The sequence below is a fragment of the Varroa destructor genome, unplaced genomic scaffold (assembly GCF_002443255.2).
Source record: "Varroa destructor unplaced genomic scaffold, Vdes_3.0 BEIS01000006.1, whole genome shotgun sequence".
Classification (NCBI taxonomy): Eukaryota; Metazoa; Arthropoda; class Arachnida; order Mesostigmata; family Varroidae; genus Varroa; species Varroa destructor.
Genome location: NW_019211459.1, coordinates 18,681,843 through 18,709,781, shown reverse-complemented (window position 1 = coordinate 18,709,781; position 27,939 = coordinate 18,681,843). Strand labels below are relative to the sequence as shown.

General features: G+C 42.7%; 1 protein-coding gene across 16 annotated transcripts in view; it reads right to left on the bottom strand.

The window, feature by feature from the left end:
* Positions 1–27,283, bottom strand: part of LOC147754947 (uncharacterized) — a 46,227-nt gene extending 18,944 nt beyond the window's left edge. For 2 of the 16 annotated variants that reach the window (XR_015329823.1, XR_015329825.1), the window contains exon 1: positions 25,935–27,283. Coding sequence is in view for 2 of the 16 variants with exons in the window: in XM_086992353.1 (XP_086848479.1) it covers positions 21,707–22,129 (423 nt within the window). In the remaining 14 variants the exon portion in view is untranslated. Of the gene's footprint in view, positions 1–6,917; positions 7,722–12,416; positions 14,806–18,621; positions 18,698–21,080; positions 22,169–25,934 lie in introns of those variants that run through there. The other 14 variants (XR_015329824.1, XR_015329828.1, XR_015329827.1 and 11 more) reach the window with 11 other exon arrangements.
* Between the last annotated feature and the right edge of the window lie 656 nt (positions 27,284–27,939).

Sequence of the window (27,939 nt, the reverse complement as noted above, 5' to 3'; positions counted from 1 at the left end):
CGGCATCTCTGTCAACATCATGTCAGTAGAAATGAAAATTTGTGTGTCATCATTTAGTTAAATAAAATTACGTCCTTGAATGAAATCCAAGGTGAAAAATTCTGCGTAAAAAGGGCGTCAATTATATACTAATAACTCGCTGGCTACATACATACATACATACATACATACATACATAGAATGCTTCGTCAATGTTAAAATTGCATGACTATTGTGTGTGTACATATACATGGATGTATAGTGAAAAAGGGTCCCTATTCTACTAGAAGGCATTATGCTACAATATTTTTACATGGACAATGCTTGTTACTGTATTTTGCTTCTGACGCTATTGAGGGTGGAGCACTTATGAACAGCTGTTGACGGAAGGACTGGCAGGACATGATGCTCGCAAGGCGATCACGGGCAGCGGCGTCTGTGTACGATGTTGCCTGAAGCGATCAACAATCGCTAGGCCGAAGTCGGGCAAATATCAGGGTGCCTTCGTTGAAAAAGGCTAGGAGTAGGGGGTTAGCCAGTTAAAAAATATCAAAGACAACCAACGCGTGGAGGCCCATATAACATTGCGAATGTGATCGCAAGCGCTACTGCTTCGAAGCCATGTTGCGATCCTATCAACGCGCGATGTGTGCTATTAATGTGTCTGTTTAGTTGGTGGCAGTGCGTGTCTATGTGTTTATGCTATTTTTGTGTGTAAGAAACAAAAAGGGAGGGTATCAGCGCGATATTAGTACCATGGTCGTCGTTGTCAACCGCTCCATGAGATGATCCAAACGCTCCTTAGAAGAGACTGGGCGGTGAGTACGTAACTGGGTATTTGTTCGTGCAGAAACTGAGTTCTATCTAGCAGTCAAGTGAGAAAACTGGCCTAGGATGTTGCAAATAGGTTCATTTCATAGGACATTCACGTGAACAGTACTAAAGCACTGGTGGGAATCTGTCATACTGCGAAATTTTCCAATCTATACAGATGCAGGAAGCAGCATATAAATTAAGTACACTTACGTTTGCAGATACCGTTTGGGCTAAGGAAAGACGGTACGTTCATTCCCGTAGAATGGCATAGAACTATAATGTATACTTATTAAATAATTTCATAGGTGAATAACTTAAGGAAATTGTCGGAGCACTAAAATAAGCTATTTCAGGTATTTTAATTAATGGTCTTTTTTTTTTGTTCTCCCCTAATTTTTTTTTATTATTATTGCTGTTTTCCAGTCGATTCCAGATCGAACAACATGACATATATAGTGGATCCGTGGTATAAGGTCTCACCGAAATGTCACCGCACTGGGGTCGATAAAGGGTTTGATTTATCGCTGCTGTTTGCTTGCAGCATCGAATGGTACCAATTAATTTATATGAGGTTATTACCATGAAATAGCTCACTGCCACGCGCGACCGATGCGGCAGGAAGCTTAGTTGGACTTCACAGATCCTGTTCTATCCTTTCTACAGTGCAAACGACAAGAATTTGTCTTTTCTCGACAGCATCTGGTAGCACCGTTGAGCCGGCATTCGTCGATAACCCAGCAATCTACTATAGAAAATACGCTGTGTAAAATAAGCGTCACTGCAACAGCCTTTAGCGGACCCAGCGGTCACAATTTGGCACATTAATGATCTACAAATGGGCCGATGCTGTCGTTATTGGCCGTATAGAAAATAGAACACTTCTGGCATAAAGACAGACCTAGGGAGATAAGGCAAGCAAATGTACTTTGTGCACAACAAACATGAAAACTGCCACTCATTTCAAAGCTGTCCCTCAATTTGCTATCTAGTTCTTTCAACGGAGACAATTACTGCTCGAATGCCAGCTTGAAAAATACATCTGTGGACTGGAGGAGGAAGAGTGTGCACTCTATTTCACTTCAGTAACTGTTTTTGTCTTTCGCCAGTATCGACTGCGCGTTATGCCTACGTTGCGTCCCTGATAAAATGTCGCGAAGAAAAAATAGCGCAGTAACTATGTCTCCAGGTAGCCAGCCTGCAGGAAAACCTTGTTGCAGCCTGAGACAACAACACAAGCGGGAGTCATGTGTAGCAGCGACATCTGGACACAGATGCCTGTACCAATCGTACTTGCAGCATTTGTAGTATTTTTTGTTTGCTAATTAAAGCCAACTCAAACTTGCCGGATGGTAAGTCTGTGCAAGACATGGTTTGTACAAGGCTTTAGTCATGGCTCTCGTGGCTAACTAACGTCTCACTAATTAATAGGTTATCAAATGTGCTATATCGTGACTCCGCCTGGCGAGATGTTGTTAAACGAGCCCCAACGGTTTCATTAGGTAGACAAAAAAATGTTTTTCGTCGTTGGGCTGCAGGAAATGATGCGAAAAGCCCAAAGAACGCTTGCTGGTGATGCGCTTTCTGAAAACACAACAACTCAGAAAACGATCTTGTATTCGAACTTTAGAAAAGTAAAAATAGACATAAATCTAAGTTTTTTGTTTTACGATGTCTAAGGTATTCGGCTGTTTACCATAGCATGCATTTGTTTGAAAATGAGAAACTGCCCTTCTCATGGGTCAATAAGATACCTATCATATACAATAATAATGAACATTTGTTACATTTCTCGATGTGGATTTTATTTGCATCACTTGCTATGCCTTAGCAATGCCAGTCGCATTTGTATCTAAACAGTATCTTTCTATTTTTTTTAACATTATTTTGCCGTGTCTTCAGCTTTATTGTTACACTCTGTCAGTCTTCTTCAAGCTTTCTCGAAATATGCTCGAACCTAGACCCTGTACTAGTCACTCTAAGCCGCAAAGTTCAAACTCAGGTAAAGCCAGTGTTTTGGCACCAGATAAAAACAAGCAGGTAAAGAATCGAGGAAACGATCTGAGGAGACTATCTCTCGTGGTGAGTATTCCTGTGACTGCGAATGCTCCTCGACGAGCCAAGCCTTTAGCCCGCAGGTTCAACGAAGGTGAACCAGTCGCGTCTTCAGAAGCTCCGGTTATTCGCAGGCTCACAGAACAACCTTAAAGGACGTTAGCTAGCGGTCTGGGTCTTACTCGTTGCACTAGCAGCTCGATGCTTCAAGCAGCAGATCAACAGCCTTGAGAAATGAAGGGCTGAATTGCCAACGCGTCGATTTCTCCAGCTAGTCGCACTGCGTCCCACTGCCGTTTCGTGGCATTAGCGAAAAATGCTAGGCAGAGAAACCCCAAAAAAATGAAGGGAACAGAAGGGCTGGTTCGGGACTATTGCCTGTCTTACATAATTTTTATTACCTGAGAAAATCCTAAATCGGGATAGTTGTCAGCGAGCAGGCTTTGTTACGAGTGGCCACGGCATGGAAGCGCCACTCCTAGGCAAAGGCCGCGCAGCGAAGCAAAATACGATTCAGAGAGGTTGAAAATGGCGTTTGGTGAGTAGTTGGGAACGAAAGTGGTAGAGAAAGCATTTCGGCCAACAGAAAACGAGTGGTTGAAAAGAAAAAGCAAAATAAGAACGAAAGACAACAGAAATAATGAAGAAAGAAGTCAATGATCCGTAACAGAATCGGATATGGCGGTGGTGAGAGTCAACTCATTAAGGGTGAAAGTGCGTAAGGGAGTGATCAGGTCCTAGCAGTCCAAACAACAACTAGAAATTTTCCTTGATTCTGGGAACCTGGTTGACAAACAAAAACATGTAATACACAGCCAGCACTACATGTAAGACAATAGAAAAGGAAAAGTATCTATCGCGATGTAGCGCGGAGTACATAGATTGTGTATCTAAAAATATAGGATAACAACTCTAACATTCTCTTAATACGGACCATTGTTAGATATAGTGATTAGCAAGACTGAGGCCAAACGATACAGGCATATTTTTGCGTTGGAAGAGTCTGGATGAATCAGTAAAACGCATTACTTACGACACTTTGTTAGTATTTACTTTAGCATCAGATTGTGTTACGATTACTGTTGATGTGGTCTCCGAAAAGAGAAAAAACGTTGATCAGCAAAGATTTGCCATAAGGAGTAAATTGGGCTTGTTTTGGTTGGTTTTTTTGACAGTTGGTAGGTCCATTTTATATTTAACGCCAACTCCAGAAACTTGTTTTTGCTTGCGAAACATAAAGTCAAACTTCCTTGCCTTCCTTGCTTTTGCTTAAAACATACAAGTGGCCCCCAAAAATCCAAAACAACGGGGTATGGAAAGAATACATAGCATTAGAGAAATATTCACAGCAAATTATTTTATTTTTGACTGACCCCCGGCTGGAGAACTTTTGACGGGATACGGAGACTTTTAGTACGGGACTGCGGAAGCCGTGGGACAAGCAATGCTCAGCTCTGGCCACGCGACCTCTATGCGTGTCCTTCGATTTTGTGCTATTACTTCCTTGCAATAGAGTTGTACCTGGCGGTTAAATTTGATGTGAAAGTTTGAAGAAACGATGTGATTGCACTTGGCTAATCGTGGTATACCGATACGATAATCCACTTAGATTCAGCAATTCCTTTTCCCCGCTCTTTAAGATTCGTTCATGTTTGTTATTTTGTACTTTGCAGATTCGTATGCAAGACTACATATGATTGACTAGACCTTGGAATTCATCTAGGTCAGACCATGAGTCACGGTGTGGCTGTACGTTATTTGCAAAAACTTCGAAAGCCCAGGTACAGTTTAGACTTGGACAAATGCAGGCATATCGCACAGAAATATAGGCTCAGACTGTTTTCGTTGCAACGAAAATAGCTTGGGGTCGAACCCATATTTATTGATGAAATTATAGCCAATGCGTTTCCAATCTGACGCAACCAGTATATCATCGGGCCTCGAGGGACAGCGGGGCTGAACTCAGGTTACTTCGCCCTTGGTTTATTGCAGGAATGTGAAGAATTTGAGACACGCCACCAAATACCTTGTAAATGGCCAGATTGACCTCTGGATGGCCCGAAGACCGACCTGAACTCCACCGGATCTCCATAACCGTTGGCTTTCATTTCGAACCAAGTTCATAACTGCCGAGATCTGCATGGCGGAAACGGGCCTGTTTTTGAATGGTCCAAAACAAAGATTCAAGGTTGCTCGATTTTAGACATGGCTATCGAGAATATAAATAAGATTCGTCACACTTCAATTTCAAGTAAAACTTCTTGTTCTTTTAACGAAACAAACACACAGACCATAATGTCAATAGTGAAATTTAAGTATAAGAAGTTATTTAGTCATGGAACGTTTGTGAAGCTGCCGTCAATAATGAAAGACGATGAAACAAACAAGTTCGATTACCGTAAGCAGAGAAACTAAAAAAAAAATCCCACAGCATTAATCATAAAACTCTATTTCTTATAACCTAACGGTGAGCTTAGTTTGCGTAACTTGTTATTTTACAGACGTGGAAGATATTTCTTTTGAGGCTTGGGGGTTATTAAGTCTAGTAGATAATTAACGATACTGGTTTGCTCTCAGAATGAGTCTGGGATTCGATATCAAATTGAAACTGTGGCGTGGAGTATAACGTACCGTTCTATTTTGTCCTTAGGTTCAGTCGACTGTGTGAAACTGAATCATAAAGCCAACTATTATTTTGTACACCTGCATTAACTGGCGGCAATATGTGTGTATTTTCTTGCGTTATGTTGTAGTAATAAACAGTGACCACCTTGATCCGGGCAACCTTTTCGAAGATTCATTTCTCTACCTATTTGAACCTTTTACGGCAAGCATCACTTGTTGGCCGCAATCACAGGGTCCAAAGGAATATTCAAGGACACCACTGATCACCCTCTGTCTGGCTACCTGCCCACTTATTGTATTTTTTGTGCAAGGTGGATAATCGCGTTTTTCTTTGTAGCTGTGGCAGCCGCGTCCGGCAACAGTCGCGGCAGTGGCAGAAGCAACAATAAGCGAAAGAGGTATTTGACGAAACAACCTGTTCGATTTTGGGAACTAACAATCAGGAGAATTCTCCAGCAAGTTCTCTCCTCTCGAAGGCGCAGAGGCCACAGGCAGAAGGCGAAACAGGACAGCTAAGCGCCAAAACAGCGGCCAAGGCCAAACTGATCGAAGCCAAGGTTCGATCGCACCAGTGAACAACGGCGTGAAGCAGCAATTGCGATCTTGATGAGGTCGAGGAACTGAAAACCGAATATACATCGTATAATCATATAGTGCACTCAAAGGATGGAAACAAGAAATGAGCCTCCACTTGCGCGGATGTCAATGTGGTGATTGTACCTTTCCGCATTGAGCAATTCTGGTCTTAGTTTAATGCGCAGCCATCGCGTTTGAAAGATGGGCCTGCCCAAAGGATGGTACAGCGTTTTAAACTGAGGCCACCGATTTAGCCAAATTATTGGAGCTCGGATCGAGAATCACAGAGGCCTCTAAGGTCGTGTCACTAGTTTAACTATCGATAGGGTTAAACTTCTGTCGGATCCGTCGAACAGCTAGCTAGCTAGCTAGCTGCTGGCAAGCCAAGCTGGGAACCACTGTATTTTGTTTCTTCTATTTGTGTTCGCCGCAGTACCTCGCTTGAGCGCATATACCTTTAAAGCTCATTGACTGACCTACGCAAATTCAAAAACAGCATGAACTCATTACTTGCTATGTGATACAACTGGCGTTTTTTTCCCATGAACTGAGGTTCTTTATGCGACGTGTGTTCATCGACGCACTATATGATATATAGAATCATAGCGGAGCGGCTGGGGCTTTTCCTTTACCTTTGACAAAATTTTCATAAAATTTGTCAGATATCAGACATTTCATTGCACACTTAATTTCCAAAACTATAGGATAAAATAAAAAGAAAAAATGTAGCTAAAATGTAGAAATGGAATTAGAAAAACATGGTAGAGGTTTATAATTCGAGCTCATTTACGAGTAGCTTGAATATGTGGACCCGAAAATGATGGCTGTAAGAAGTTAATAATAATTTTTTTTTAAAAAGTCAATCGAGATTCTAAAAATTTCAATAAGTTGTTTATTGCTTAAACATAACGTGCGCAACGTGTAAGGCATACAAACTACAAAGTAGGTTCCGAAGGAAGTGTTACATAAGAGTATGTAACATCCCGTCGACCGGCAGTTATATTGTTACTACTCTCCGTGCTCTTGATCTCGTCGTCTCGCCGCGGTGCCATCGCCAATAGCGACATACAGGCTCGGTATGAACAACAAACGAAGCTGTGTGGGGTGGTGCCCCCTAGCCGTTCTCCAGTCAGCTCTCGTAGCAGCGTGCACTCGAGCTCGCTGTTCTTCGACCTTCGAACTGAGGAAGTCCAGCATCATTCTAACCGACACATCGAACGAGCAGGCGCACTTGCCTACCTACCACAGATGCCTAGGTTCCGAGACAGCGAGAGATATATTCCGACCATACGACAACCCCTTTTTCTTTTTATTCGATGGCGATACTGTCACTAGCGAGAGTAAGGGGTTAAAAATGGCCCATGCAGCATTGCGCAACCTTCTATTGCTTGTCTCCGGTCACCCGATCGGCTGCCCGCCAGGTCGGCTGGCCGGGTTCGCTGACAGCGGCCTCCGAATACCCACGAGATCCCTGACGCAGTCGTCTTACTTCCCCATCATCTCGTGCTGACGATGCGATCACTGAGTACACCACTAGCGGCGACAGTAGCCCGAAAGCGAAATCTCTTAGGAACATCGGCGTAGAAGCAGCGAAGGTGTGCCCGACCCAGTTCGCGCAGGGTGGCAATGTTGAGACTGGGAAACTACGGGACGAGATCGGCAAGATCCCCAATCTGAGAGAAAAAAAAAAACTTAAAGTAGAAAATCCACGCAAAATGTTTTTGTCCTAAAAACGGCATTTGATAGGTGAGACACGAAGGGCGCACACATTCATCCCAAACTAAATAGGAATGAAACGTTTCAGCGATAACAGCCGCCCTTATAACGATCCATGCCAAATGAACGAAAATAAATTTAATACACATAGAATTATATATAAATAATACGTTTTCGTGTATTTTTGATGAAACGTGACCAATCAAATACGAAATGGCGTACCCGATCGACGCTAGCCATAGCCTATTCGATGGCCAGCAACTAGCTACCTATCGAGCAAAGCGAACTGAGAGAAAACATATTTCATGTTTTCAGTTCTACAAAAAAAGATTAATAATACTAATAAATAGCTATAAGAATAAACACGAAATTGGCGGATATGGCAAGCCGTTTTTGAAGCATTCATAGATTTTGTTAGATCGCAAAATAGATATAGGATTGACAAACAGAACAGATGAAAATTGCATTTGTGCGCATACTTTTTAATTAAGTTATGTGATCTTACTAAATATAGTCAGAATCGTGACATTTCATTGTGCATGTTGTTTATGTCGTTCGGCGGTGTAGCTCCTAGGATCAAAAGATGGCACGTAGCTGATAGAGTGTGTTTGTCTCAGATCATTAGATCAACATGGCTACCATTTCAATGACTTTTCAACTTCAATTCCAGCTGGTTCAATCACTTCTTCGTTTTCGTCGGTCCTGTATCCAAATAAAACATTTGTCATTATCGACCAGGCAGCTCCCTTTATCGACTACTATACCGGTATCCCACCTTGCTCAAACGTGCCAACACTTAATAGCGCTCTACGTTCAAAATCTCAGCCGAAGTTATCCAGGTCAGGCCTTAGAAGCTATTGTTTGGGCTTGCATCTACTCCGCGTACAAACTGTGCATAAAGCAGAAGTGCAGAATTCATACTTCGGTAGCGTCGTTACTGAAATAATCGAACGGCAATTTTCGACATAGAAATGGGAAGCGTAGAGGAATCTTAGCGCAGGAAGTTCCTCTTCACCTTCACAGACTCTATCGAGAACGGGACACGGAATCGTTAGAAAATTGACTGAATACGAATCGAAACTGGGACAGACGTGAACGACGAGGGCCGAACACCAAACGAAAATCGGCCTTCACGATATTGATGAGGCTATCTGTTAGAAAGCGGATCACTAAAGCTATCAGTAAGGGCTCAAACATCCCGTTAGCAGCGTAGCTACTGGAGAAACTCCTCCGATGTAACAAGCTTGGTCCCTTAACGCCTTCAATGGTACACACAGATGTACCGTTATGCAGTGCCACAGCCTACACGACAATCTGACCTCGAGTTGCGTGTTCGACATGACTTCATCGGTGTTCTACGACTTACTCTCGAAGAACTCGCCTTTCAAACAAGAACAAGTCGAATGGGCGTTGGCGAATCCAGGCAGAACATGACGCTGTACCTAAAGATTGAAAAATCATTGTAGCGGATCAGAGGGTCAGATATACTGACACATACAACATACACAGTGGGACGAATAGTGAGACATCAACGAGCTTTCACAAAGCAGGAACCGAATATGATCATTTTTCTTCCTCATGTCAACAAAATGCTGTGACTACAGCGGTAAAAGGCAGTAGAGGGCGTGGTGGTCGTGTCTTCGAGACCTAGAGCGCCACCTCTTTCGGAGCACCTATGACGAGAGGCAGACGCCGACGAAGATTGCCTTGCACGTACCAGAGACAGCTAAGCAAGATTTCAACGAGCTTGATTTGATAGATCCATTGACCTTCTGGTGTCTTCGACAACGGGTTCGGCACCGTTCAGATTAGGATTCTCAGACTGAGAACAGAGCACTGCCTGTTGTTACCGGCACTGCAATGGGAACTGCTACGCTATTTTGTGAAAAAAAAAAACATATTATACGTTATTAAGTTGGCACTGAATTGGCGTTGTCCTGGTCGTCGTTCTCCTGGTTCAACCTTATTTAGTGCTGATTTATCTGTTTGTTATACCATGTAAAAACCACAGTTTTACAATGATTGTTATTACCCGATCGTGGCTATCATTGCTGTCGAGTTGACTAAGCTTGACCATATCCCCGTACCTAATTCAGAACACCAATATAGGAAAGAAGATTCACTTTTACATTTGGCAACATATGTAGGTATATTTGATGTTCTTAAGTGAAAACAATAACCTACCTCGACAACAAAATCGTAAGCTGTAGTCTTTTGTTTGTCACTACAGTCCTTTGTCTATTCATTTAATAAGGAAATACCTCGACAAGGAATGAACATTATTAAGCTTAGACACCAACAAACAGGTTTGTAATGTCACATACACACGCGCACAGCTCAGAATTCTTTAAAACGACAGCAAGGGCATGAAGGACTGTCGGGTGAATTGGCCTTTCGCTGTTCTCGAGCCGTGCGGATGCGCATGTATCGTCCAGAAGCGGAAAACTCGAATATCGATGGCAGGCTGAAGGGGACAGAACGACAAAACAACAACTAACGACAAAAAGGTTTTCTCCAGCACAGCTTCAAAGAGATTCGGCTCGATGCTTCCGTGTCCAACCTGGCGAATCAGTTTGTTTTAGTGGCTGTGGTGGCCCCATCATTCCGTCCATGTTCATTACCATGACGCATTTATGCACGGATCACATCGGTGCACCGCGCTCAGTTTAAAGCGGAAAATGGCCGCGAGGAAAACCGCTACAGATGGGCAGTCGTCAATCATAGATATGACAGCAAATTCAACAGGTTGAAGTAAAATTCAGACTAACAAAGATACCAAATTAAGCCAAGTTAAGATTTATCGTTGCTACTGCTACTGATCTTAGTGACGATGCTAAAATTTCTGTTGATTTCAGTGGCAGCACAGAACAGGTAGATAACCCACTCGTGGTTAGCTGGGCATATTTATTAGCCTGGGCACCAAGTTAAGCAATAGCCTTACACGTGAGATAGCGGCCAAACTGTTGTCTGCCGCGTACTATTGTGGACCGTTTGTCTGTGTTGGGTGGACGCCTATAGATGTACTGTGTAATGCCCGTTAAAAAGGAGCTGCCATCTCAATGAGGGACAGCTCAGAAAGTGTAAATACTTCCTTAACCGTTTTTCAGCCTCTTTGTGGTGTTCTACCACACCAGCGATGTTGGTGGGGTTGAGCGAAGATGAAAAGGAATCAGAAGAAAGCGAGGGTAAGAAGCCAAGTGAAATTTCCCAGGGTTTCTCTTTTCCTTGCCTTTCGTCCCGTTCGTCGGTTTGCTTTTTTCAGTTTCCATCCGCAGAAATCTCTTTGTCTTCTATACACGTTTCTTTATTCATTGTCATTGTCGTTGTCGTTGTCGTTGTCGTTGTCGTCGCCGTCGTCGTCATCGTTATTGTTGGCATCCTTCTCTTTTTTTCCACTTTAACCTTCTACCTGACCCGTTGCGTTTCCATCTACCTCTCCTTCGATTCTTTATCATCCCATTCGGTTTTGTTTTTATTCTTTATTCCTACAAAAGTCACAACAAAACGAACGAACGATAGGCTAAGGCGTGATAGTTAGGCCGTGGCCGTACGGCAGCCGCTCGATTCGTAACACAGAACTAAAGTCTCGAGAGAAGATCTCCAGCATTAGCATCATCACGCCCGATGGTTCTTCTTCGTTTTCAACTTATATTCATGTTATAGTTGTAATAATCAACAACAATGTCAGTACCCGAAATAACGGTCACGGTAGCGGCTGAGCCAGTATTTCTGTCGGCACTGGCGATAAAACGCGGAGCCGCGAGGGAAAAGTTGAAAATGCCAAAACGCTTCATCTTCAAGCCGGCGGCACGCGGGGACGATAAGTTAACGCACACTGCGGGTGATTGTTGCGACCGTTGTTGTTATTGTCCTCCAATAAAAGATCAGAGTGCATCCGCAAAGGGATAAAATCACTTTTATCGAAAACAGAATGTGAACAAGGGTCTCAAATGTAATATGTGTGACTTCATTTGATGCTGCTGAAGTGCTTCTTTTAGGTGAGGATCAAAGGAGCCGTAAATACTGTACAACAATGCTTTTGATTTGCGGCGTGAAGTAGATCGAATTGTTCTTCACTTTTCTAAGGACCTACGCTCTACCTAAAGGCTGCAAGGATTAATTTTAATGAAATATCGTCCCCGAGGTACATTTCTAGTTTTCATGATCTCGCATAAAGCTAAGACAAAGGCGTCAGATTTTTTTTAGCTAACATTTGCAGAGTTTACATTAGAATTGCGGTGACTGCAACTGAGCATCAAAGAAACAACGACGAGTTCGCTTCTACTATTTTCTTTTTTCGGTTCTAATAACGACGGTCTCCGCTGGATATTTCGCGGTAAACTCTGTCTATTTAGATTGTAAAATTCACTTTCGTCAAAGCGACGTCATCAAGCTAAATCCTATAAAATTACCACTCACGTAATAATACCCAAGATCTATATAGGTTTGCTATTATCTGTGAAGAACTCCCGTAGGCATACGTGAGGTTTTCAATCAAACATAATCACGATTTGTTTTATGCTGAAAAACACGAACCAATGCTTAACTCAAACATAAAACATTTACTTAGTGACTGTAAAGACACTAAGATCAATCTAGTTATACGAATGTAGCAAAACATTGTTCAGAAACTGAAAACATACAGGAATTACCTCTGATCGTGAGACGATGCCAGGTAAAGGTGATTTTATAAGAATTTCTCATAGAGGATAAGCTCCGTGCTCGCGTTCGCGCTCCTTATCAGTGCTTAGAACAGACTGGCAGAGCTGCCGCCGGGAATATCACTATTTACAGAAGCCTCGATTATAAATTTCAATGGCGAGAAAACCCAATGTACAAAAATACCTTCATCAAAGCGTAAGGAAAAACCAAATGTTCGACATCGGCCCTTAATTCTTCTCAACATTAGCGATGATCAATCAATACAGACTAAAGCGAATTGTGTAGAACAAATCCTCACGTTATTTTAATCTATAGCTATCATCATATCGTATATAGAGTAAAACGCTACATAGCTAATCCCTAATTGTACCTATATATTTTGCGATAGTGCGCCTGTAAGCCGCCACGGGGAAAATTGCAGGCCAGCCGGCTGATAGATAGCTTAATGTAAGTAAATATTTACTTTGTTATTTGAAATTGTGATATTTCGCATGTATAGGTACGTTTTATAGATTGTCGTGTAAAAATACAACCTTATATTGTTTAGGGTGAGAACTTGACGTCCCGCTGTAATCATCAGACGAAATGGTCTTCCTCATAAGCGTCGGCTTAGAGCAAAGCGTACAGCGTCCATCAATGGCTACCTTTGCTTCTGCTAGGACGCGAAATTGCCCTTTCCGCCAGTCCACACCTAATCTACGGCAACGGTTTCCCCTAACCTTTCAAAAATAACAGATTACCTACATTTCTTACAAAACTGAGTAAAGCTTTGCCAATACGCTTTACCGACAGAGATTTTTTTGTTGAAGTACACCCATAGAACAACGAATATCTGAGAATTTAGATTGATCCAAGTGATACTTATGGAAGAGTTAAAAAGGAGCCGCGCGGAATACTCTGCAATGTCAGCGGAATTAACTGACAGTGGAATACTCTTGGACGTAGTTAACGCATTAATTTTATAATGGATCTACCAGGCAACGACATTTTCCGAGTGATCAAAGCCTGTTTGCATGAATGATCGCAGACTTTCCGGAAATCAATCAGTGTCTACAACGCATGACGATAAAATGATCCGTGGAAAAAGCGTGGAAAACAACAATTTAATGATGACGCTTTGCGTATTTGACATAGTTGCGGTCATAGCCAACGTGTTTATAGGACACAATGGCAGATATTGTTACCGGCAAAGGCAACATAACGATTGCAGAAACTGGCCGTCATCAGATGCACCGGGCGGTAACAGGATTCGTAACTATAATTTGCTATTCGAAATACTGCTGTTACTTCTTCAAGCGACATCACAATGATCGGTGGAACATTTAACAAAAATACCACGCGATTAAGACATTAGTATAATGGCGATAACGATCACGTCAATGGCGCTAATTATCGTAAGATTTAAACAATACAGCGCAACGGTCGCCGTTCAACGAGCAGCTATATATTAAATAATGCCATTACTAATCGCAGGACACACGCATATAGATAGGGCATGTTTCATGAAAGGAGAACAATGCAGATAAAATACACCGCCTACAGATACGTTCGTACCCAAAGACAAACGATCGCACACACAAATACACACACGGGGTCATAGGCTACACGAACACCCACAAAGGGAACTAAATCGGAGATCATTATTAGCCACCAAACAATATCGTTCCTCTCGAGGAGGAAATGATGATAATTATTATAGATTACTCCACTTCGTGAATTATTATAGAATCGCAAAAACAGCTTCAAAACCTAGGCAATAGAAAGGCCTCATTCTATTGCCTATAAAGCTAGGCAATAGAATGAGGCCTGCGCATAGATTTACGCAAGGCTTGTGATTTAAAGAAATTCTGTCGATTTTTGTACTTTTTTTGATGAGCCTCACAGAGTCGTCTCTAGCGACAGTGAACGAACGAACGCATCGTTTCGTAAAGATTTGTTTATTTGTGCACAGCTCCTACACAGGATATGGGTGAGTCTCCGGGTGCGAATCACCAATGGGGTAAAGGGCTGCTTGAGAAACTTCGCTAATAGTGTAACCTGCAATTACATATCTCGCTTAATAGATACTGTTTGGTGTTATCAATTAAAATGTCTGTATATGTTTAAAATCTTGCGAGTGGTTGGCCCAAATATTCCGTAACGCATTTTTTCGCTTCTTAAACACGTTACATGAAGTCCCACCTTTTTCTACAGGTAAACTTCGGATTCGGAATTATATTAGGAGTCGGTGATTTGTTTACTGAAAAGGATGATAATAATGCTATGAAGGCAAAAGTCTCTCTGAGCTGCAACTGAGACAAAGTCGGTCTAATTTCCCGTTGGGTATAATCCGGCGAAACTTAAGCAGCTTCATTAAGATTTGATCACGTAGCTCATCGGTTACGTATGTACTTACCTATATCTTTCAATGTTAACGGATGATTACTTTCGCGATGAAGCAAGATCTGTTCTTCAGCTAGTTTATACTAAAATACGACAAAAGAAAAAAAAAAGATAAACGCCGCGATGTTTATTGTGGTCCTATGGCAACAGGTTTTATGAGCGTGCTCGTCGTAAAAAACCGACCACATATCCATGTCGTACATCTTGTAACAGCCTATTCGTCACTGCAGTTTCATACCGAAAACATGGCGGTACGTTCTTTCGGTAGCGACGTAAGTAGACCATCGAATAGATGCGATCAGTAAATTCGAGCACGTTCTACTCGATGTTATACGTTTGTTACGAAGTATCTCCCTCGATCCTCATTTCCAGTACAGAGTGTTCGACAAATGTTTCTTTTATCGTACATTTATTGTCTCATTGACAAAAGCTGACTTTGCTCTCCGCACGTATGGACCATCGATCTACGCTCCACAATAATTCACTGTTCATTCCTATGCAGATTATCTGAAATTGTTCCAAATATGGTAGTACATGATAATAAACACAACGACGCCGAAGTGCATCGCTAGGAGCGTTGGACATGGGATTGCGTCCTCTCCGATATAGCGCACAAATGTATAGAAAAAAATTAATTCATTTTGATAATGATACCCTCCGCCCTACTACGTCCCTATCCATGCTCATCTCCATTGATAACGAGCCGCATGAGCGTCATAAACAGCCGAGAATACAGCTGTTACCTCGCCGATGATAGTAACGGGCAGCGGCCGTCATAGCATAGACCATTGTTTGGATTTGGCGTTAACGAAGACAAAAAAAGATCCAGAAAAGATCATTACGATAATGGCAATATACAAAAATAACATTGAGAGCAGTAGCAACAATGACGACGATGATATAATACAGAAACGGTTTCCCCTCGCGTTCAGGGAAATTTTTGGTACAAGATATGCTGCTGGCGATGTTCATCTCGTACGTTCGTCCGTCTTTCTCCTACATTTCACTCTATCATCTAGCTTCGTAGAATTTGCCCCTTCTGACCATATTTTTTTGTTGGTCCTTTTCAGCGTTTCAGCTATACGCCTGTGCCTTTTGTTGGTAATTGTCTCTCATGGCGGCCCGTTACAACGCTAACGAACGACCGGGGTGTATCCAGGCCTCTGCCGCCGCCGCCGCCGCCGCCGCCGCCGCCGCCGCCGCCGCCGCCGCCGCCGCCGCCGCTGGGGCGACTATCGCCGGCTGTCGTCGCGGTAGTAAGACCATTACTATTACGTCCACTACTGATTGCCGCCTGCCATACAGTACTAGCACAGAATACAAGTCATCCGTTATCAAGTGAGGGAGAAGACGCGAGAAGTATTACGCCGTGTATTGACGGCGAGCGGCGGCCGCCGTTCGCCTTCCGCCACGAGGTGGTGGGTCTGCCAACGCTAGATCGGCGGTAACAGCAACGACAGCAACAGGCACAACAATAACAAGGCAAGATAGCAAGCACAATCGAGCTCCAATTAGCTGATCAGGCCGGAGAAAAATAGAGGAATCAAAAGATACGATAGAGAGAATCCTCGAGAAAACTGGGAAGGAAGAAAAGAGGAGAGATTCATATAGGAGAAAATGACCATTGAAATATATAAAATATGAGCTGCTCGTAAAAATGAAGAGGTAAATGCTTTGTGTGCAACTGCGAAAAAAACATATCAAACGAGAATTCGCTTCAATCAGTCAGGCATGCAGGCAGGCCTACTGTGAATATCCTGATCAAGTTTGTATTATATACACAGAAATGATTTCATCCTATCGATGAGCTCGCAGGCACCTTGACCATTCAAGGACCGAAATTTATTTCCACGAATCAGTGTTCTATAACTTTTGATTCAAATATGCTTCCAACATAATCGATTTAAGAAGTCTGAAAGCGTAAGATTTGGCCAAAAATCTACGATGAGAAAAATAACATAAGAGTCGTTTAAGACAAACATCTTTGTTTATATCTAAAGACAGCGTTGGTGGGATTTACTACCCGCTGCAACAGCTTTTTCGTCTTTTATTTTGTGGCTAATTTGAATTGATGCCGTCGTGATATGGTCGGTCGTTTATAGTTGCGTCCATTTTCCTATTATTTGGAGTACACTTTTCGCTGAGACGCTTCGGACAGAAAACTACCTGAACATTTACATTAAAAAAATTAGAGAAAAAGTATACAGCGCAGTCGCATAATCGAAATTTAAACAGTGATTAAAATCAGTTGCTCTTCACTTGGAAGTGTTATGCCATCATTGTGGTCACAGATGGGAAGCACGCATTGGCACGCATCAAATTTATGTTTGCAGAGTTCGTCCTGGAGTTGGATAGAGACTATAAAAGATTTTATGACTAGACTGCGCCTGTCTAGAGTTAGTGTTTTATACAGCCAGGAACCTCTCGAAAACCTCAAATAATTTCCAAAAATACCTGAGTCGCAAATGAGAACAGACCCGAAACTCCATGATCGTCGTTCTAACGTCCCACCCATCTAGTAAAGCTTCAGGTAGAATGTTTAAATTATGCATCTTTAAGAATACACGTCATATTGACTAATTTTTCGACTTCCCCCCGACGAATAACAAATGATGCTAATAAACTGCTCAATTTAACCGCTGTTCGTATTAACAACCGATGTCGCTACCCTCATTACCCTCCTCCCCTCTACCCCCCACCCCCCCACCCCAGAAAATAACTGTAACGAGACTAAATCGATAATAATGCAACTCCTTGGACCCAGAACGTGGTTACTACAAGACCTTTCATTTATCATGACTAATCTATATGATTTCCTAGTCACATCTACAGCTATGCCTGTAGAATAATAATAACAAAAATAATAATAAAAAGAACAGGAAGAAGTTATTCACGACATTATTGCTATCATTATCTGTGCCTTTCTCCCAAAATTGGTCAATAAATAAACCCCCGTTACATGTATATATACAAGCGCGTGTGTATACTGTAGGGTCGTCGGATGAGTTGCCTTACGCGTTGGTACAAATCCGCTAGTACGCAATAGAACCCAAACATAGCGGACTTAGATCCGAAATAAAGCTGCTGGAATGAGTTACATCGACGGGACACATTCAGACGCACACCGAGAGGCACAGATCGACGAAGTAAACGATCTCCCTCCCTCTCCCTCTCTCTCGTTCAGTGGTTTTTTCTTGCCTTTTTTGCGGCGACGATTCAAACGGCCGCGAGCAACAAATCGATGAATTAACTCTTGTTATAGTGCGGCTTGAAAGAGCTGAAACAGTTGTACTGAATATCGTTACGGTTTTGTCGTCCGTCCAATTGACAACGTCAGGACCAGCGACCAAGACGGCCCAAGTTTCTGGCGGCAGCTTTGGCAAATGTAGCACCCGCAACAGATCCAACAAAGTTAGAAAGGCATTTTAGATTGGTCGGTATAAATTCATGATAAAATAAAAGTATCGCCAAAAGAGACGCTCTGAAAAATCATGCAATAATAATGACAATAAAAATCGGCACAACCGCAGGACCAATAGTGATGGCAATGATATGGCCCATCGCTCCATCTGTTGAAGCAATCGAATGAATTTACAACCGGCACGCTAGAAACAACGCTAGCCAACAATAGCGGTGAGGTCGACGGCGACCGTCCAGCCTTCGCCAGTTTAAAATGCTGCTCGTATTTCCTATTATTGTGCATTTGTTGCTCTTGATTGTTGTCATTACACGTCTGTGTTACAACGACTAGTCTATGAATTATCCATATGTGGACCCATACGTGTTATGTACCCTTATATTTTCGATACTAACCGATCAAAATCGACGCTTCGCACCGCAGTGTTTCCGATATCACTCAGCACATCCTTCACGCCTTGATCTGATCATTCTGCATCGGATGAAGCCGAAAAAGGAATTCAGTATTGTTTTATTTGTCGACGCGCATCGGTATAATTTTGGTAAAATATGATGCCGGATATCAAATCGCAGCGTTAACGTAATTGATTTTTGACGCCTTACACCGTAAACGTCTTTCCTATAATCTCCGGAGTTTGTAGAATTTAGTACGACAACGTAATGAAGGTAAACTTCAACACCTGTTCCTAGCGTACCTGGTTTGCATCGTTGATATGATTGTGACGTTTGTTACAAGCTGCTATACATCTTTTGCGTTCTAAGTAGCCAGCAGCCTTATGCGTTCCATGTACCATGGTTCTTGTATATCCACTCGAAGCGAACCCCTTTTATAGAACTATGCTAACATTGCCTATGCTCGAAATATCGACTACATTAACCACTGGTAACTCCGCGCGCTGCGCACAGACTCTCCGTATTTAGTTCGTGTCGCCACCGTGCTCGTCGCCTTACTCCTGTGGTGGTATTTGGTGCTATTACTAAAAAAATTGAAACAGCGACTGAGTCCCCTTTCTCTTTCGCTATTTGGCTACAGTTCTATAAAAAATGCAAGCGCCAATCGTTCTTTGCGATTCGACCGCGAAGTCCGAGGCTCGCTGAAGCCTCTCGTGGTAGAACTTATCCTATCCCGTTTCGGGCGTCCAACGCTACCACTCTCGCGCGTACTGTTGAGCGACGTCTACACTACAATTTCGACGACTCGCAGTGCAGGCCCAATAGAGTCTGGGCGCTCTACAACCCATAATAAAGCTCTTCGTTTCCATCCAATACACCCTACCTTCTTCCCCGACATCATCACTTCCCCAGTCCCATCCAATACCATTCTGACACTCTTTGGTCTATCGAATCTACTACGCTCTAGCTAAAACTGGGCGCGCATCAGCTAACATTACAGCAGCTTCCGCGTTGGCGAGTTCGCTGGTACTCATTCGTTTGGCGTTTCTCTCGTCGCTGGGGAATTTAAATATTTGCAACCTTCATTCCGAAAATCGGTCCTAAAAAACAACAGGCTAACTTTAGACTGTCCTTGGCTCAGACCTGTTCGGAGCAACCGTTGGCCAGTCACTAGCGAGTGCTGAATAAAAAATGCTATTATATCTGAGGCTCCCTCGTTGCTATTGCTTGCGTTGGTGCTGTTATGGCGCTTGTTGACGAACGAGGCTATCAGTCCGTTTGGTTAAGTGTTTGGTGAACGCTGGATCAGGCTCTGGGAACAAACTCGCTATTTTTTACCTTGCTCTGACAAAAATTTGGCTGCTACGGCAATGCCATTATGTTTTATGTAAGTACGGCTGAGTACTCCATTTACAATCCCAGTCTCAACAGACGAAACGTGGACATCACCAGACTACCTAGGCGACTCAACGGCCATTGGGCCTGACGGAATAAAGGCCAATAGAATACTACGCATGATTTTTTCTTTGACTTTCAACATTGTCGTCTTCAATAGCCGGGTATACGTTAACACTTTAGGCTGCGACATTTTTTGTCAGTAACTTGTTTTTGGATGGCAGTGATTCGATCGCAGTGCTGAAAATAGGCGGCAACCTTCGACTACCAGTCGCCTATAACTTCCTGGCTTTTTTAGACGGTAAATCGTGCATTAAGCTATTTGAAAGGTGATGCTAGTGGCTGGTTTTTGCCTATAACTTTGCTGTTTTTACTTTTCGTTTGTAAGGTAATATACACATAACTTCATGTATTTCTGAAGGATCTTTTTCTCTTCCGTTCCAGCCTTCGTTCCGATCACAAAATTTTAGTCGTGCTTCGACTTCCAAAGACGGGCATCTGCAATGGTAAAAAATAGCATTTGGAGCACTGATGATTAGGTTTTCACAGAGGGTAACGGGCTTCGGAAACAGGTCAACATGTACGACAACGACAGTACAGCTGCGACTGCTTGCTCAAGGGGAAACAGAGTCGGAGTTGATGGACGAGATAATTACTTCAAAGTTCATACCATACACGAAACACATATCTTAGGGTGTATCGTCAGTCTTTGGTATTCGAAAAAACGTGAAACATAGACGATATCTGAAACACTGCTTTTACCACCCGATACACTCCGATCCTGAACCTAAGCAAACATTTGAAGGGCAAAGAAGGAGTTTTTCAAGAACACGTGACACCTGGCTAGAGCCAATAACAAAATAAAGAACAGAAGCGGTTGACAAAGACCGCCATTGCCTTCTAGACGACCTATAAAGGAAACGTTTTTCATTATCATGACTTCTAAATTCATATCACTAAGCTCGCTCAGACACGAGCAAAGTTCAAACATTGTCTCTCAATCAATCGATAGTTACTCGAAAGAAAGCTACACAATACCTGTGCAAGATTTAATGAGTACTCAAGCGTTACGCACGATGTCTCTCCTTTTTATTGGCTTTCTATATCAGTGAAGGCTGACGTAACTTTCCTCATGTTTCTACCGTTATTAAACTTTGTCGCAATTTGATTATCATCTAAAGACTCTACAGAGAAATATTAAACGACGAATTAATTAGGTGAGGTGCCGGGTGTTTATGATCATGATAAAAAAATGATTGCCTTAATTTGATGAGAACTTTTCAAACTGTAGATTTGAGAACTGTAGATAAAAGCACTATTATAATGCAGGAAATCATTGGCATTCTCTACTTCTGGCAGCGCGGAAGTATCAGCTACGCAGAACTGAAGCATGAATGAGGCTCGCCGATTGCTAGACTCGACGAACCCGCCTCAGGCCTGTGATCGATCCATTTAAATCATGGTCGTTTGTCTCGCAATGCTGCTGTACGTATCACTGGAATCTGCTGCAAAAATTTAGCTTAAGCGTAAATTTTTTTATGTCGGCGACATTACATGCGAGCGTGATGTTTACGTTTTTCTACTCATCGACGAACGCCGAGAACGTTTGCAAATGTTCCCGTCACGGCATCGATGTCTCAGGTGGCTTCGGTGTAAGTTCCATGACTTCGTCCGAATGACCTATTCACATCTGTCATTTCGGATCGACAAATCCAAGTGGGATGTCACGATTACTAATCAGGTCTGAGGACAGATCACGGTCCGGGATTGTCACTATCCTGCCGTTACTATTGTTAATATTTTCGGCGGTCTTGTCCGGTGAGGAAACGCTGATTAATCCATTACGAACGGGTTTAATTTGCGGTGTTTTTTCGGGTTGCTCCTTAAGTGCGGGACCGCTCTCGGGATAGTACCACTCATCCAGGTCACGTCGGTAAACTCCTCGTCCATTTAGTTCGTACTTCCTGATCCCGTCTTCGTACGGATTATGACGTTTCGTCCTTATCTTCGGCTTGAAGTATGGCACCGGCCTGATACGGAAGTTACCGGCGGCTTTGAGGTCCTCTAAATGTTTTTCCACAACAGCAACACGTAAACGACCATTCTGAGGATCCATGGCTGAATGTTTAGGTATTTCGTCGAGTATATGAGTCCTCTACAAAGCAAACACGTCACTCTTACATAGTAGAGTTTCAAAGTAAGTTCTTTTTTATGGTTCTCGCACGTTGTGTAGCTGAGAAACATCTGCGAGGCCACGTGGACTCTGCACTAGCGGCGCGCGTTATGAATAGAAATAACTAACTGGTCAAGTTTACTACTACTATCTGTTTACTAGCATAAACCGGAAAAACCGTATTAGCAAACTTTTCTCTGTGCGACGCGTCGTTCTCCTCGCAGACGAGGGTGTCTGCTAGATCGACCAAATGAGAGAACAACTTCCGGCATGGCACTTCAATAGACGGTTAGATCTCAGTACGAAACGATGCGTATTCGAAGCTAGATTTCTACGTGTTTCCTACGTTATCGACAAAACTACCACGTGGATTGAGCTTTAAATTAAGACGACCAGGTATGACCTATGCTTAATAGACAAACAAGCTAGGACCGGCTTAAACGAACTAGTGTTAACAATGCAGTTCAATTATAACTTACCTTAGCCAAGTTATGATTTACTATAGACATTCGTTTGACACGCGATCGCGATTCAATATAGCTTTTTATCAATTAGAAACGTTTAAAGTTATCATTTATTTATCTCCTGACGACAAAAGGCGAAATAACGTCGTCTTTATTGATGTCGTGTGTGATCACCAGTACAGTTAGGTTACTCCTAGGACCTTTTTGTCATAAGAATATTATTTGCCCAAAGCTTACAGGATAAGGACATTTCTATGCTAGTCCTCGTCAGTTGAGCCTCAGAGTTGCGATAACACATGGCGCAGTGTTTGTTAATCGTTGTTTTTCTTTAGAACGCAATGATTGGGTCAGAGTTTTGGCAGACGATTATCTAGAACGTTGTCTATTATAATCATTGCTCTTGGTGCACGCCGCCAGTACAAAGGTCATAGTTTATATAGTTAATTTTAGCGTGTTCATTGACATCGTTACAGGCCACTATGCTTTCCTTAGCTGATCCTGCCCTCTTTGTTGAGTGATCTGCTACAACTCCGTTACTAAGATGTTTGTTTTTGTTTCCAAAGGCAAACGACAGGATCTTCTTTTCCGTTCGAAGAACCGCAGGCGTCTCAATGATGAGCTAATTAGTTCGATTATTGAAACGGGATTGTTTTTGCTTCTCATATAATTACTACGACGATAAGTACTGCGATTATTACAGGCAAGACAAAACCTCTTAACTATTATTATTAACATAACTAACATATTGCGGTTACGAACATGGCCCTATGCTAGTTACGTTGGCCATCGATGTTTTGAAGATATCGTGTCAAGAAGATCGACATTCTCGGCTGTTTCTCGTAGTGAGCTAACAAAATGCCATTTGATACGGGCCTGATAGTATAGGAAAGTATCTATAAGCTGCTGAGCGAAGCGATACACTGATCTGTTTCACCTAGCATAGTTCGTTGCTTTTTATTTAGATGATACTGATTGGCTTTCGTGGCCATTGTCGGCTCTCTTCGATCTTCACAGTCGATGTGGGAAACGATCGAAACAATGGGCTTGAATAGTGCCGAAGCACTGCACTAGAACAAAATCATAGCAAGTGGATGGATTTCATGAACGTTTATTCCTGATAAGTGTAGGCTTATGTCACAGACTTACGTCAAAAACCACAGATCTCCAGATCAGAAATATTTTTTTTCTCCATAAAATGGCGTCAACGATGTCCCCATTCTTGCGTATCTCTACCACATGCTGTCTCCTTAAAAAGTAAACGTTCAAATATACGTCTGCCACTGTATTTGCCGCCCACATTAAGCAATATGGCTATCACCGTCCAAGTCATACCACCGAGGTAAACACTTTAGTGAATTTATTATAACTTGTTAAAAATGATCTGGCCCTATGACTGTGTTGGGCTCTGGGAGATGGGCGAAGGAAGACTAGACTCAAAAAAAAAAAGGCCTAACTTGAAGCTGAATTGGTGCCGTGCTAACAGACTGTCAATGAATCATTAAAATACGTAGGTAATTACGTTATCTCTGACAAGAGCCGAAACAGCTTCACATAATAGTAAATAGGTAATAGGCGGGGAAGTGATGATCTTGAAAACAAATAGATGGGAAACGCTATTCGATAGCAGCTGAGAACCAGACAAGCACGAAGTTCAGTGATATCGTGACAGGTTTTTGACCATTTTGATCAATTCTAATTACCTTAGATTTAACTTGTATCCCGTTATGTCCCGGTGACGCATATACTCTCGTAGAAGGTCTCGTAAGGTCGAAACTGTGGCGCAGACGTTTAGGTTTCTTTTCCAAAGCTATAATCGTATTTGTACTAATTAAGTGTTTGTCGTCGCACCCACCCAATATATCTTGCCTTTAGCAATACGCCATCAATTATTATTCGCAAGAAACCTTGATAACTGGCAACATATCCCGATAAGTTTTGTAACAATACTGTATATAATCATGCAATTTCTTGAGTCATCTTTGGACTTTATCTCCGGACGGCTAGTTTCATTCATCAATCACAAAAGTACGCCCTTTAACTGCTCAGAGTTACCCCCAAATGACTTTCATGTCAAAGACAAGCAGCCACCCCCTCTATTTATAATTGTAGAATTATCTATTACTAATATTTTTGAGCCGTCGCTTTGCTAACAGCACAAGTATTCCGTTAGCCGCCAAAAGAAATGCTCACGATTACGTTGACGTGACGAACTCGGATGTATTTTACGGTGAAGTTTAGATGTCGTTTACCAGCAATCGGATCTTATACAATATAGCATATATATATATATATACGTATGTGCTAAATATCCCAGTACCATTATGCCGATGCATGCCCAGTGTCGGCCATGCCGAGATCTTCTGTAATAAATACTGACATTTTCTACACGCCATTCGTTTAAATACAGAACAAAATTCGGCGAGGAATATACAAACATGGCTAATGGTTTCTAGTCGTTGCTGCGGCTTCCGGATCCTTCCACTCGACATGTTAACGCAGGGCACATTATGAGGTGCCATCTGTATATATTTGCCTATCTTGATGGCTTACCAAATATCGTACCGCCAGCTATACATTGTAGACTTCCGTTCCGACAAAAATGCCGACAGTCCCTTAAATATTTCGCCGCCATCTATTCCCGACCTTTTCGCAGGGATCTTTCACATTCAGGGTCGCGTGTCGGCGTCATTGTCGTTGTCCACGCACTGGTCTATCAAACGATGCGATGGCGGCGAGAACATTGTGCCTTCCTTCGGCTACCGCTGTTGTGTTTACGACTGCATGCACCGTTATCGAGAGCGTCCTCCTTCGTCACCACCTCGGTACGGTCCACTGCATTTGATGACTTCACTACAAACCTATCCCCCCCCCCCGTCCCCGTCCCCGTCTCGTCTATAATTAGGTTCTTCGGCTGAAGCCATGACGTCTTCGCTGCGACGCTTCAGCGGGCTTGGGTCGCTGGACAAGATCGACTTTACTGGATCATTAGCTATTGTAACAGCTAAATCTGTGACTTATTCTCACGTCTACTTCTACCACTATTTTTTTTTAATAATACAATTACTGTAGAACCTCTTTGAGTTTCTTACGACGATTTGGCAAGAATGAAGCTCATTAGCATCAGGACTCTTGTTCTGACCTTATTCATAGTCCGTTTGTCAGCTAGTGACTCGTCGAACATAGTCCAAAATATCCACTAGCTATGGTAGCTTAGAATGCTCAATAGCGACAACCTCTGCTTACCTGTAGCTTTACCTGTAGTAAAACGTGAAACTCGTACTTACAACAAACGACTTTTTGCAAGGATTATTTTTTCAACATGCATAATTCAGGCCGCACAAGGAAAATAGGCATCCGTTGCGATTTTTTCGTCTCGCGAAAACTGAGGTTCAAGTCACTGCGTTAAAGAGCCACCCTTCTCAACATTTCCTTTGCACTTTTCTCCGTGCGACAATACCGAACTTTAACAAGTGAACTAAAAGCTTAGCAGTCTATGTACGGCATTACAATGAACTCACGCGAAGTAGGCAGGCCCTATTCTGCTTATATATTCGTACATATTTGTTACCCTGTCCTTTTTTTGGTTATACGAAAGCATAATACTCACTACCGAGTGAAGCTTTTGAGGATCTCCCTTTCACTTCAAGATTATTAAGTTATTGACAAATGACGTTGACAAAAACGTTACAAACTTCCTTCAGAAACACTTTCAGCATTTCATTATCAGCAATAGGAACGACATCCTTGTTGTAAACTTAGAATTCTCATTGCAACAATATGACAGATAAGTTGTCGACGAAATATGGCCAAAACAGAACTGAACTTACAGGCACCGCAACAATATATTTGCAGTTGTTCTAACGTCTAGAATTATCCATCGCCGTTAGTCGTTTCAATATTATCATTATGGCAATCATCAAGACACGCTGCCAATGCACGAACGAAGGCCAATGGCCGACGAACCAGCCAGTTTGTCTTTTTTTTCGATAGCTCCGGCAAGTTTCTCTTGCGGGGGCGGCGACGGCGGCGGCGGCGGCGGCGGAGGCGGAGGCGGCGGCGGGAGTAGATGTCGTCTCGGTTGGCTGTTTTTGACCGAGCAACCCTGGGGACATATTTGTCACTTGTACTTGTCTTCTTGTTTCTTTTTATCTTCTCTTTTAACCTCTTCACTTCTGTGCCTTTGCGCTACCGTTGTCGCCATCGTGGTCTTGGCCATTCGTTTTTCTTCGTTCTGCCGCCCGCTTTTTTCCGCTTGGAGGCATTTCAATAATGACGATCGAAAGCCAGGATTGTCACTTTACATTGGCAACGACGCCAGCACTTGAGCATAATGAGAGTGCAATTGTGCTAGGGAGGACGGCTGAGCCCCAGAAAAACTCGACAGTTGTCAATGCGAGCTATGGGATTGCCGTCCCAGGTGGGTCAACTCGATACGCTGCTCAGAAGTAAGCCTCATTTTAGGTCATACGTAGACTGGGTAGGGTAACCGCTCTAAATGCTTTACCTTATCGAGATTTCAGCTGTGAAACAACAGTAGTGCATGTCAATAGACGTACTGCAGTTATAACAACGAAGCTCAATTAGCACATCAGGATATATGCTGTGTCATCGTTTCAAAGTGAAAATTCACCCTTGGTCATCTATTCTCTATACTGGCTGGTTGCGCTGGCTGTCTAAAGGATAGAGTGCTATAAAAGATTACAGGAGAGGACGCTGAAAGAATAACAGTAGGAGCTGCTGATATCGTAATCCTGCAATAGATCTCTTTGCACAGCCCAGATGGTATCAGCAAAACCCTTCCTGGCAGTCTTTGAAGCGATTCCGAATAGTCATTTTGGAAACTTGTCCACAGATTAGTATGATTGAGGGTCATCGTTGTCTTTTGTGTGATGGAGGCACGTCAAGCCTAAGAAACACAAATCAAACAACGCGGGGTCGCCCCAGGTATTAGAATTTTTTTTATTAATCGTTGACGTTCTACTTGTACAGTCGGATATCGGTTAGCCACTCGATCGATCTTATGCAATCGCGGCTCTGTTTACTGTGCACGATCAGGACCTTCTGTCAACGAAATTCTATCTTCGGAACTTACTTCTGCATTAGCTGTACGCATGCAAATACAACGTCCAATGTGTCGCCTTACCTCCATGCCTTATTCACTCAGCTTTACCAACGCAATAACTAGTGGGACCTGCAAAGGACAATATCAAGCAGTTCAGGAAAATGGCGAATGGACCTAATAATGGCTCGATCTACGCTCACAGTTGGGCCACTGCCACAGATAACCTA